Raw genomic sequence first — 12,907 nt, 5'->3', positions numbered from 1 at the left:
AGAAAAACAGACAGAAAGGTTAGAGAAAGACAGAACATTAAACCAAACACTGTGTGGAAAAACAGTGCCATGAAAAGTTCTTCAGCCTGGCAGATTTTGTCTTTTTTGCATTTGTTTCATATCATCAAACACATTTTAACATCAAATAACCTGAGCAAATACAAACCATATTGTTGAAAAGATAATTTAATTTATTAATGTAACAAAGCTATTCAAAACATAATGACTGTATGTGAAAAAGTAAGTTAATTACAGTTTTAGCAGGAATAACTTTTTTTTTATATCACTATGGATAAATTTTGACTCATTTTCAAACAATTGTGGAGGGTTTCCAAGTTCCCATCTGATCCATCAGACTGTCACACTACCACCATCATTCTTGACTTTCCAAAATTCAGATTTATCCCAAATGTGATGAGACACACACACTCAAATCAATCTCCACTTCTGTCTCATCAATTCATAGAATAGTCCACCTAAAGTCTTGGGGATTATCAGAATATTTTTTGGTCTTTATGTTTTTTTTGGTCAGAAGTGGTTTTAACCTGGGAACTCGGAGACAGCTGACATGTTAGCCAAGCTTCTTTCTTATTGTTGAGTCATGAACACCAACTTCAAATTAGGTAAATGCAATCTGCTAGCAAGATATTGTTTGGGGTTCTATTGTGCTCCTCTAGATTAGCTGAGGTGCTCAGAGTTTTATTCATTTAAGGTTTGGAGTCCTAAATCCTCAAAAATGATTAAACCATTACTTAACTGATAGATGTAAGAAATTTTGATTCTAATTTGAGTTTGGAACATGACATGTTGCTTTCTGAAATATTTTAGCCTACTGGATGTTGTCAGACAGGTCCTGTTGAGTGGGTTGTGCAGGTCAGGCAGTAATCAGGTCTTACAGAGGCAATGTGATCAGGAAATTTTCTGAAAACGTCATTTTGTATTTACTAAGGTTATCCTTGTCTAACTTTAAATATGTTTGATGATCAAAAACGTAACAAATCTGAAACGGAAAAATGTGTTTTCCGGATCCATGTACAATATTTTAAAATAAAAATAAAGCTGTGATGATCAAAATGGTTTCCTGGAAGCTTCCTGTGAAATCAGAAAAGGTCAGCATAACATGAGTTGATGTAAAAAGAGGCTCTTTTCCCGTCCAAACTCCACCGCAGTGACAGCAGTGGATTCTCCATCTTAGCAGGTCACACTGAAAACAGTTTAGCTCCACAAAGAGAAATACAGAAAACCACGGCATGAACACTGGGACATTTTTTTAGATGAACAGACCAAGTCCTGGTTTCAAGAGCTCTGAACCATGCTCTACAAAAAAATTTAAATAATAAAAAAAAACTCATGCAGGAATGACATCTCAACAATCCAGAGGATGCATTTGTGAAGGCTCGCAAGCACATCAAAACAGCCTTGACATTTGCTAACAAAGCAGTTCCCTAGATCCAAACCCACGCCGCGATGCCACCATGCGCAGGAAGGAGGCGCCACCACTGGCTACTTTCCTCTGAGGCACAGGCAAATAGAGCAGTGCATGCTGGAGAGAACAGCTGGAGCACCAAAGCGTGTGGAAACTAGAGCTGATACTTCTTAGAGGAAATGACAGGATGAGGAGAAAAGGTGTGTTCCCAAAGCAAGACAGAGGGAGTGCAGGGGAACAGCACAACTATGATCTGCCATCGACTTTATGAATTAGTCATTTTTAGCTGCTCTTCGCATCTCAGCTCGCAAGGATCGACTTTCTTCATAAAGTTCAACTATACACCTAAACAAAACACACTTTAGGGGAGTGACCGCTATCATGTAAATTATGTAGCAGTGCTGCAGCGTTTAATAATCCCTGCAGAGGCAAAGTATAGTTCAATAATTCAGCAGGGCAGGTATGGCACGCAGCTGCCTGGAACAAGCTAAACAAAAGGGCACCTGGAAGGTCGCCAGCATGTCAAGGAATAATGCAAAGCCTCATGCAGGCGCACACACGGTGGGGAGTACAGCCACTTCATTGGATGGCACCGCCTATTCTTCTCATGGTGAACAGGTTACAACCTGGCCTTTGCTGCGCTCGCCTTATCTTCTCATTACCCAGACTGACAGAGGTATTCAGACCAGGAAACAGGTCTAATCATTCTGCAGATAAAGCAGTAGGTCAAAGCTCTCCTTATTCGGTATAATTGATCATGTGGTGCTTATAGAAAGTATTCACCCCCTTGGGATCAGCAACACTAAAAGTGTTACTTTTACTGTTGCTGCTCCCAAATTATGGAACGATTTTCTGTTACATATTTGAAGTGTTTGTTTCTTGCCCACTTTTAAAACACTTTTTTATTGTTTGGCTTTTAACGCACGTTGAGACTTTTGCTCTTACTTCCTTTATAGAGTTTTATTGTTCCTATTGTGTTTTGTCCGTTCCATATTTTGAATGTTTATTGATTTTAATCTGTAAAGCACTTTGTGGCTGCTGTTGTCTTAAAGTGCTTTATAAATAAAGTAGTAGTAGTTAGATGTTTTAACTTTTTACAAATCAATCAGAATAAATGTTTTCTGAATGTGTAGTTCTCCTTCAGATTGAAACAAATTGTCCTCCAAGACTTCATGTTTAATCTTCTACCTCTACAAGCCTTCCATAGCTGCTGCCGAGAGACATCCCCACAGCATGATGTGGCCACCACCATGTTTCACAATAGGGATGGCGTGTTTGTGGTGATGATTGTCAGACACATCATCTTGTTTTATGGGCAAAAAGCTACATTTTGGTCTCATCAGACCAAAGAACTTTCTTCCACTTGACTGTTAAATCTCCTACATGCCTTTAGACAAACTCTAGTTGAGCCTTGATATGATATTTCTCATTGCTTCTCTCCCATAAAACTTTGACTGGTAAAAACCCAGGCAACAGTTGTAATCTGCTGCGTAGTCATGGTAACCTGTTGCCTGCTCTCATGCTCTCACTAACCTCCTTAATACATGTTCACTCGGGATGTGAGGATAGCCTGATCTAGTCAGATTTAGACATCCTTCTATTTCTTGACGGTGGATTTAACTTAACTCCAGGGATAGTCAGTGCCTTACAGATTTTTATATCCATCCCCTGACTGATATTTTTCGATAACATTTTCTTCAATTTGGTGGATTGTTCTTGTGTACTCAGTTGCCAAAAATATTGATCAACTCATTGAGAGAGTCTAGCACTAATTGACTGGATCTCTGTTGATTTAGGTTAGCCACTTTAAAGAGGGTGAATATTTAGTGTTATATTTTTATCATCATTTTGTAGAACTCAGTTTCTACAAAGTGAGAGTGAATATTTAGTGTTATATTTGTATCATCATTTTGTAGAAATCAGTTTTCACTTTGACATTAAAGGGTTTTTTTGTTTAGTTTTTTTCTGTCAATAAAGCAAAGTTTTGTTGATTATAATTGATTTGTAAAAGCAAAACAATTATGCAAGTACTTTTTTGGTACTGTATTATAAAATTATGAAGGGATACTGAGCTGTGTATTTCTTTATGATGTAAGCAGCTACTGAGTCCTTATATGTAATGCTAATGCACAAGACCTTTGAGAGCATTTTTAGGCTTTTCCTCCAATAATTCTTTTTACCCTTTAAAATAAAATATTTTATTTCAGCATCTTACATTGAATTTATATAGAAATCCAATATTTACAGCACTAAATCAGTGGAGGAAAAAAAATACCACATAAAAAAATAATAGTTTCTTATAAAAATCCCCAGAGCCAAACTTATCGGTAGCAGTTTGTCTTCTATGACAGTTCACAAAGTTGGAACACACAATGAGAAACATCTTTGACCATTTCTCTTAGAACAATCTAGATTATCCTTATATAAGTATTTTAAGTTGCAACCCAGTTTTTCCTGGTTGGAAAAAAATAAATGCACTGTCTGGCTGCAGTACAAAGTAACCATAAACTAAAGTGAAGCCATAATCTGCCGCAGTCTTACACTTACTGAAGCTGAGATTTGCTAAAAAGAAAAAAAGCACTTATGCAGCTGTTCCCCTGAACTAATAAAAGTGAGACGCTACACTCTTCGTCGTATCAGAGGTGTGAGTAATTAAAAGAAGAGGAAGTTCAGGCTACGAGGAGGAAAAGTACACAGGAGTAAGAGTGGAGAAGTGGTGACTACAAAGTGCAGTTAATCATTCAGGTGCAACACATGCTGCCCGGCACACACCCATACCTGCCAGAAGTCCTGCAGAGAGGGAGGGACAGAGCGACACGGAGACGAGGACGGAGGGACGGAGGGAGGGAGACAGAGGAGAATTAGAAGAAGTGGAGAACCGGACAAGGGGAGGGGAGTTCGTGGGTGGAGATTGGGGTAATCGGTAGGCGGTATGATTTGGAGCAGAGAAAAATGTGTGGGGTGGTTGAGAGATTTGGAACCGAGGATGACGATTTTTATAAGGGAGGGAGGAGAGGAAAATATGGAGGGGAGGAATCATTTTGGGGGGGATGAGAGAGGGTGGCTGATTAGAGCAGGGGAGAGTAATCAACAGTGAACAAAAGCAACACGTGTTCACATTAACGTTTCTGACAGCTGAAAGCTGGGACGCACCATGATGGTGGTAGAGAAAAGTTCTCTTAACAGCTGAGAGCAGCACAACAATTTATGATCACATAAAAATCTATTTATAAAGAGAAAAAACACACAAATGGGGACAAAATATCCAGCTCATGATGCTAATGTTTTATTCAGACTGATCATAAAACGAAATGATCAGTAGCTAAACATTATTTACAGAGTGCACTTATAGAGAGAATATATTTACCTCTTTAAATGTTCCATAAGATGGAGAATAGTTGGCTAAAACGTTTTTAAATTCAACCATAAAAAGGTTAGAGAGGGGCAAGTGCATCTAAATAACTTTCATCATGAACTATAAAGTCAATCGCTTTACAAACACAATATGTATAACTTAAAGTAAAACACAATATGTGATGCACCTATGAGGTTTACTTTTTTTAAGTTAATTACAGAAATTAAATAGAAATATTGAGAGTCACCTTTAAAGCTTACATAGATGAATTGTGACAAAGTATTTCAGAATGAAAGCAATATTCACTAGGTTGCATTTTAAATTACTATATTTTAACATTTAAGCCTTTAAATGAACATGAGATTGATTTTTTTGGCCAAAGCATTTTTAAATGCAACCACCAAAAGGACAGAGGCTACCCAAAAAGAAAGCTCTTGTTTTACTCACATGACCTCCATGACATCAACTTTAGCGTCTGTTTACCACTCCACCCCGAGCTACAGCCCTCTTTTTTCCACCTTTAACCTTATTTACTCACTATTGATGTTCCACCATCGGCTATTCAGAGTCTAATGTCTTGGCTTTTTATTTTATTGCTTTTTTTGGCAGATGATCACACTGCTTTATTCTTCTTCCAACTAGTTAGAAGAGCTCATAAAGCTGCAATCATCACGTTTTACTCTGAGCAGCCGGGGTGGGCGCAGCCGGTCACAGAGGGAAAGAAACACTCAGGGTCCCTCTGGTCATGGCAGTAAATTCTCCTGGGTCAACCAAAGCTAAATACGGTACCACAGTAAAAGCCACGTGTCTGGAGATTTGCTTGGCAAATAAAAGAGACATGTGGCCTTGAGATAAGGGCAGCATTTACATAAGGGCTGTAAATGAAAAGTGTGTAATTTTGATTTTTGGGATTCTTCATAATTAACACCTTGCTTTTTTGACTGGTGTACGCCACAAGTTCTTTAGATATACATTTTAAATAAGGGTAATTTGAAGTTTCATCAAATACAGAAGAAAACAAACATGGGTCTTGTCAAAGACACTGACTCTTCGGGGCTTAGTGGTGTTCATCATTATGGAGATTAGGAGCAGATTTATTCCAGCCCAAAGGCTGATAAAGTTCATAATGAGATTGGCAACTACAATCTTCACACTTATGATTCTCTAGTATGAAATGAATAAGGATGGGCAGCTTCTGGCTTGGAGGAAAACTCATTTATATCTATGACGGCATTAAAAAAAAAAAAGAAGAAAAAGGTCACAACTCAAAATCAAAGAAAGCTGTAATGGTTATAATTATGGAAATGGTGACTCATGGTCATGATTTATTTCTTAGTGATGGTAAATAGAAAAAAAAGATTGTTTGAGGCCTGAGATTCAGTCATTCTGTTGGCAAGATGAGACAGCTAAAGACCCCATTGAGCTTCTTCACATTGTTTTTGTAAATAAACAAACTTATATATTCTTACTTAAATCTTACAACAACTCTAGCATATTTATGAAGTGGAAGAAATTGTATGAGGTACACTTTGTATTTGAATTTCAGCTGCACATTTTTGTGGCATGTTTCTGCATTTTTAGTCCATCTTCCATCACTGTAGTTCAGGCTGAATGTTTAGGGGTATCAGAGTAAAGGGGTTGAATACAAATGCAGAACACAATTTTCAAACTTTTTAAATAAAAAGCTCATCATTTTCCATCCACCACATATGTAACATGACAAAAAAAACAATGGGAAAAAGCTCAAGGGGTCTAAATACTTAGCAAGGTGCTTGGCCCCTTATGAAAAAGCGTACTTAATGACCCAAATAACTTAAGTAGCTAAAATGTACATTGAAATAGAGCAGTAATGATTGAATTATATATATATATATATTTTTTTTTTTTTCATAAATAAGACTGATGCTTCTTACCTTCCCATCATAGCGTTTTACAATGAACTGATCCAGGCCGAGATCTAAAGATGACACATAAAACAAAGACGTGCAAATTATCAGAAATAGTCTAAATTGATATTAGGAAAACATAACACAGCAGACTGAAGCTAGGAGACGATACAGTGTCATTACTGGACCTTCTGTGATCAATGACCCACGATGGAGATGGATAATAGCCATTAATAAACCATTTCCACTGCTCCAATTCTTTAAAATAAACAGTCTTCCGCATTCAGCTTTTACTATCACGATGGTTAAAAATTACATGTAGTGGTTAGAATGACAAATATGAGATTTAAAATAAGCACTTACAAAGTTGCTGGACATAATAAGGGAGATATGCAGGTTTTATTCAAATTTTGGGCTATCATGACATATATCCAACAAGAGAAATAACAAATTGTGTAAACAAAACATTTTGAAGCCTCTCCTGTTTATCTGCACATAAACACGCTAGTTATTGAGAAAGGAAGAGCTTTAGAGCTGAAATCCTCATTTTCAACTAGAAAAAATTTAACTGTGGTCAGAAACGTACAGATAATTTTTCTCATGAAAATGGAAACATGATGATAAATTCAATGGCATGATGGTGCCACCAGCATTTTTCCACCAGCAGTGGTCTTGATCTGCTCAGGGTTGTTTCCATAGTCATTTGGAAAAGTGACATTTTATAGTTTTCAGGCCAGAACACCTTTCACATGTTTACTGTGTCCACTACATGATTTCTGGCAAACTGCAATAAGGAATCTTTTCCCAACAATTAAAAATATCTTACTGCTCCTCCATAAAGGCCAGACATGTGTCATGCATGATTAATTGCTTGTCCAAGTTACCAGGAACTTTTTAGCTGTTTCTCTGATTTATGCCTGGCTTTTTCAGATGGATGGCCATTTCTTGGTAAAAGATATTCAAAGCTTTGCTATTATTTTACAACCTAACCCAGCTTGAACTCCTTTACTGATGTTTGAAGTTGTTCATTAATGTTCTCCAACAAACTTCTCGGGCTTTCACAGACCAGCTGTATTTATACTGGGATTACATCAATAGCACTTACAAATTAAGAGATTTATGAAAGTAATGGATTTATTCAGTGGTAAAAAGAGTAAAGAAGGCTGAATATGTACACCTCATGTTCCAGATTTTACAGATAAAGTCATAACTTTAATAATTAACCACGGATAATTATTCAAGTCACAATTAAGTGCTTCTTTAAGTTAGTACATCACAAAGAATCTCAATAATATATATATCAAAATTAGTGGTTGTACTACTACAGTTTTTTGTTGTAGTAGTACAACTACTTCACAAGTAGTAGTTGAGAAGTAGTTGCAACTACTTCGCAAGTAGTAGTTGAGAAGTAGTTGCAACTACTTCGCAAGTATTAAATAAATAGTATAAATTCGTCGCAAGGAAGTATTAATACTTTCCCAAGGAATCATATTTTGGGGAAAATTTTCTAAATTTGTATTTTAGGTAGAAGGAAATTCATGTTATGTTTCACTGAATAAAACCTCACGTCTCATCTTCTACTAAAGAGAAAAAAATCTCTTTCTGCTGAAAAACAAAACAATAGAAGCAGAATAAAGTCGGTCATCTGCAGCTCAGACCTCATTTATCATTTCTCTACAAATATACGGTTTGGACATATATGGGTTATGGGCCAAGAGAAGCCGAGAGTGAGATGGTTGCTTATAATGAAGAAGGGTAAACTATAGCCTTTTCTAATCCTGGGAGAGCTGCAGCACCACAAACCATTGAGGAAAGGTATTAGATCAAACTACTGAAGTTTAATAAGGGGCCAAGCTAGGAGCAGCCTTGAACGTGATTAGAAGATGAAGGTGGTGGAGTGAAGAAGGTCAGTGTAAACGTGTCAGACCATGTTAAGTCCTTATTAAGAGGTCTTGGATGTTTTTTCTGTGAATGAATCCTTCTAGGGCAACAATACTCACATGCTGTGAAATTCCACAGCAAAATGCATGATGCAATCACATCCCATAAAATGTCACTCAAATCCAACACAGTTTTTGCATTGAATAGTAAGGATGTGTGGAGCTGAAACATGTGTTAATGTTCGGCTTCCCGTGGCTGAAGATCAAATCTCTCTCACTGGGTGTCCTGAAATCTGCTCCAGGTTCAGCCGGCTAATTGAAACAGCAACTGCTGTGTCGTGATTCCCTGAACTCCACCCTGCCCACCCGCCCTCCTCATAGCTACGGGTATCTTTATAAGAAGAGCTGTCATGCAGTCTGAGTTAAGAGCTCCAGCAGCTAAAATAGAGCGGGAGGAAAGGGGAAGGTATTCAGGAATGCTGATACAGCAGCTTTGACATTTATTAGGAAAGATGTACGAAAAGAACCTTTAAATTAGTTTGCGTTAGTAACATAACAACTTAACATTTAAGTTGAGTACGAAATCACTAGTATCAATCTTTCCGACATCCCAAGTCCAAAAAAATAAATGCAACTTAAGTATTTTTAATGTCTACTTTAATGTTCAGGTTGATTAAAGTCCCTAAGTACTTAATATAATCTAATACAATATCTAATACAGGATTTTTGTTTTGGTTTGGTTTTGAAGTTTTAGTATAAATAAAGCCATTACACTTTTTAAATGAAGGGATTTAAAGCATTTAAATTAAATTAAAATTCCTTCAATGGAACTTAAAAAATTTCATACAGAATGTAGATGACGGTAAGGGAGGCAAAATGTCTCCAAAGGTCACTGCAAGAGCTGTTTCTTACCAGAAACATCTTTATGTCAGAAACATTGATGTCAACCCTTTTGGGTGAAGGTGTGTTCTGTCGCCTGGCTGGACGAGTAAATCCACATTACTATAACTTTCCACGGCTTTGTCATTCAGGAAGGGCAGCATTTTAGAATCTAAAAGCACTTACTGGTAAAGTTATTTCAAGTAATTCCTATAACAACAGCATAGTTATAGTTTTATATTACTTAGGAATTCACTTCTTTTTATAGATTCTACTCTAGCTACCAGTTGGTGGAGAGATTTTATCAACAGCAACTCACAGTTTAAAATAAGAACCCAATGAGTTTTATGTGCTTAAAGTAAACTTCCTCTGTAAATTTCCAAAGGATCGAGGGATAAGCAAGTCGCCATGGCAACCATTAGACACCATCTTATTGCCAATCCGTTGTCTGGGAGGCAAGCCCAAAAACATCTCTTCTGTCCCAACATGAGATGAAGACTGAGTTTATGGAAACAGAACCTTAAGTGGGACAAGGAATCGTTTCAAGAGTTGATGATGTGAACTCTATGAAATACCGGGACATGTTTTATGAAAATCAGATGATAATAGGTCATTATCAGGTCGTTCAGCAGATAAACCCAACAGAAAACTTGCAGGGTGAACAGAACATAAGACCATCTAGAAAATTTATAAAGGATTGGTCAAAGATCCCTGTACACTCTGGCCTTGGGATTTGTTATAAGAGGAGACTAAAGGCCGTCCTAATAGCAAAAGTAGGTTGTAAAAAGATTAACAGCAAAGTTGCAAAGTGTCATTGGATTTCCCCTGACTGAATAAATGTACTCAACTTAAAGGTTGAATTAAAACTATACATATTCTAAGGATCTTTTTCTCAAGATGTGCCATTACGTCTGGAAAGAGTCATGTTCATAGTAGTAATAAACCTGGACTGCTATACAGTGTGTTTTATATGTGCATTTGAGAATTAAAGTCTAATTCTGGCCTTATAATTTACACTCTCTTAAATTTACAACATTCTTATGATACAAAAAAACCAAAGTAAATCTGAACTGTAGTTAGAAACATGCTACCCTCCAGAGACTAAGCAGAGGAACTCACTCTCAGGCTGCTTCTCATTGGGTGTAATGGAGCGGATGAAGTCCTGTGGGGTCATGTAGACCTCAGCATCCCCTTGCTCGTTGATGACCTTCAGAGTGGCGAAATAGCGGAAAATCTTGTCTGGAGTCGAGTACGCCCTGATTCTGTTCTCATATTCCATCACCTGCCAAGCGATCAAGAGTTAAAAATTAACTAAAGCTTCAACACATGAGGAATGAAACATTTTTAAGCAGTTTATTATGAATTGTAATAAATCCAGCTGTTCTGTGAAGGCCTCAGGAGTTTAGAAGACAATATTAGTGAAGATACATCATCATGGACTCTAGCCAGAAAAACTAACAGTGCACTCTGGCTATGAATGCACCATCCCCAATGTGAAACATGGTGGTAGCAAGACAGTCGATGCAAAGATGGAGGGAGCTAAAAAAAAATGTAATCCTGAATGAAAACCTGATAGGACTTTGACTTGAGACTGGGACAGAGGTTCATCTTCCAGTAAACCAAGTCCAAACATTCGGCTGGAGCTAATAATGAAATAGTTTAGATCAAGGTATATAAATATTCAAGTGTTTCTATATATAAAAAATGCTGTTTTTACATAAAAAAGGTGAAAATACCAATAAAATACATGTTGATATTTAGTCACTTCAAACTACAAATACAGGTTAAAGTTTGAAGTAAAGTAATTTTGTCCGGCATTGGGCATCTGTGAATCATAAAATCAAAAATCAGTTTGGTTTTAATTTTATCGCAGTATCTTCTAGTTCTATTGTGACAGCAATGAAGATTATGATAAAAAAAAACAACTATTTATTACTTATTTTTTAGGTAACTGTATGATTGTGACAGAGTATTCATACTGTTCTTGAAAAACAATCCTATTTGAAATTTCATATTATATTATTTACATTATTATATTATTTCATAATATTTCACAATAAATGATCAACAAAACGATAACAGCCCAACGCAACTCTATGTTCTACAGTGAGGAAAATCTCTTTCAAGAGTTTAGAGAGCAAGTGAGCGGTGAATCAGAGTGAAGAAGCAGGAAAGTTTGCCGTCAGCTCAGATGGAGCAGTTTATTAACCTCTTTCCTGAAGCAACACATCATCAGAAGAGGAAGTCTGTGCTCTCGGTGTCAAAATGACTGGCAGCTTCAAATGAACGAAGACCGTGGAGTTATAGCAGCCGCACAAACACAATCAGCACTGCATCAATGACATGTCCAGCTGATTCTGATAACAGAGCTAATTTATTCAGCTCTGTTGCACACATTAGTCACATGAACTGTTTGTTTTAACCATCCACTTTCAGCAGAGTATCTGAAACAGATGCTGCATTGCTGGAAAACTGACAGAGAACTGCGAGTTTAGAAGCTAAGTGGTCCTTTCATGTGACACAGAGCAAGCTGTTTACAATAGCTACTCCCCGTGGAAAAGCACAACACGTTTTAGGGCTTCAGGTATTTCAGACTGTCATTATGTTCAATTTAGTAAAAGGGTGTTTGTGAGACAGACACAGACACAGATCAAGTGCAGAGGAGAGATTTTTCTTCTGATGCAGTGTGCTTCACCACATATGAGTGTTGAATCTTTTGGTATCAAATAAGCTTCACTTGCTTTTCAGTCATGCAACATTTAACATTGACATTAACTGCAAAGGCCTACATGCACAAAAAACTGAGAAAATATCCAAAAATCCAAGACCTCTTGTTAATTTTTTTATTTAGATGTTTAGTAAGTGTTTAGATAAGTGAACCAGTGATATTAAAGAGATTACTCGAGTCGATTTTACTAGTTCAACACCAAATATACATTAAAATGGTTTAATAGGCACAATGGAAACCATTTTAACACTACAGCAGTCTTCCTCATCTGAACTCTTGGGAGTACAACCAATCAGCGCCAAGGAAAATGAATGGCGCTCCTGGATTGGCTGGTTTGAAAATGGCAGCCAATAGCGTGTCACGTAGCTGTGCGTCTGGGTATTAACGCTTTCAAAGCTGCATTTTCTTTCAAATATTTTAGATATGCGCTACAAAATGACTCATGAAAAGGTGGATTTCCTGCAAATAATTTTAAGTAAAGTTGCACAAAAAAAAACGCGAATAGATCAATCCATGAATACAGACAAAGTTTACCAAGTTTTATAGCTCTACCAAGATTTATAAAATATTATAACTAAACCTTTATATAACTGATAAAATATCAGGACCTCTTTCACAAGGGGGACCTGGTATGTCATTGTGGACAAGACAGACAACAACAACACAAACTAAAAGTAAAACTATCAAGTGGGTCTAATAAGACAAATAAAGTGCAGGAGTTATTGATGCAGTAACAATTTAAAGTTAAAAATA

The 12,907-nt window shown here is 36.9% G+C and overlaps 1 protein-coding gene across 5 annotated transcripts in view; it reads right to left on the bottom strand.

The window, feature by feature from the left end:
• Positions 1-12,907, bottom strand: part of micu1 (mitochondrial calcium uptake 1) — a 43,917-nt gene that overhangs the window by 22,000 nt on the left and 9,010 nt on the right. For 3 of the 5 annotated variants that reach the window (XM_028006103.1, XM_028006099.1, XM_028006100.1), the window contains exons 4-6: positions 10,546-10,708; positions 6,695-6,738; positions 4,205-4,216 (exon numbers count right to left, since the gene is read on the bottom strand). In XM_028006103.1, the coding sequence (XP_027861904.1) occupies positions 4,205-4,216; positions 6,695-6,738; positions 10,546-10,708 (219 nt within the window). The remainder of the gene's footprint in view (positions 1-4,204; positions 4,217-6,694; positions 6,739-10,545; positions 10,709-12,907) is intronic. The other 2 variants (XM_028006101.1, XM_028006102.1) reach the window with 1 other exon arrangement.

Source organism: Xiphophorus couchianus, chromosome 22, assembly GCF_001444195.1.
Source record: "Xiphophorus couchianus chromosome 22, X_couchianus-1.0, whole genome shotgun sequence".
Taxonomy (NCBI): domain Eukaryota; kingdom Metazoa; phylum Chordata; class Actinopteri; order Cyprinodontiformes; family Poeciliidae; genus Xiphophorus; species Xiphophorus couchianus.
This window is presented reverse-complemented; position numbering and strand designations above follow the sequence as displayed.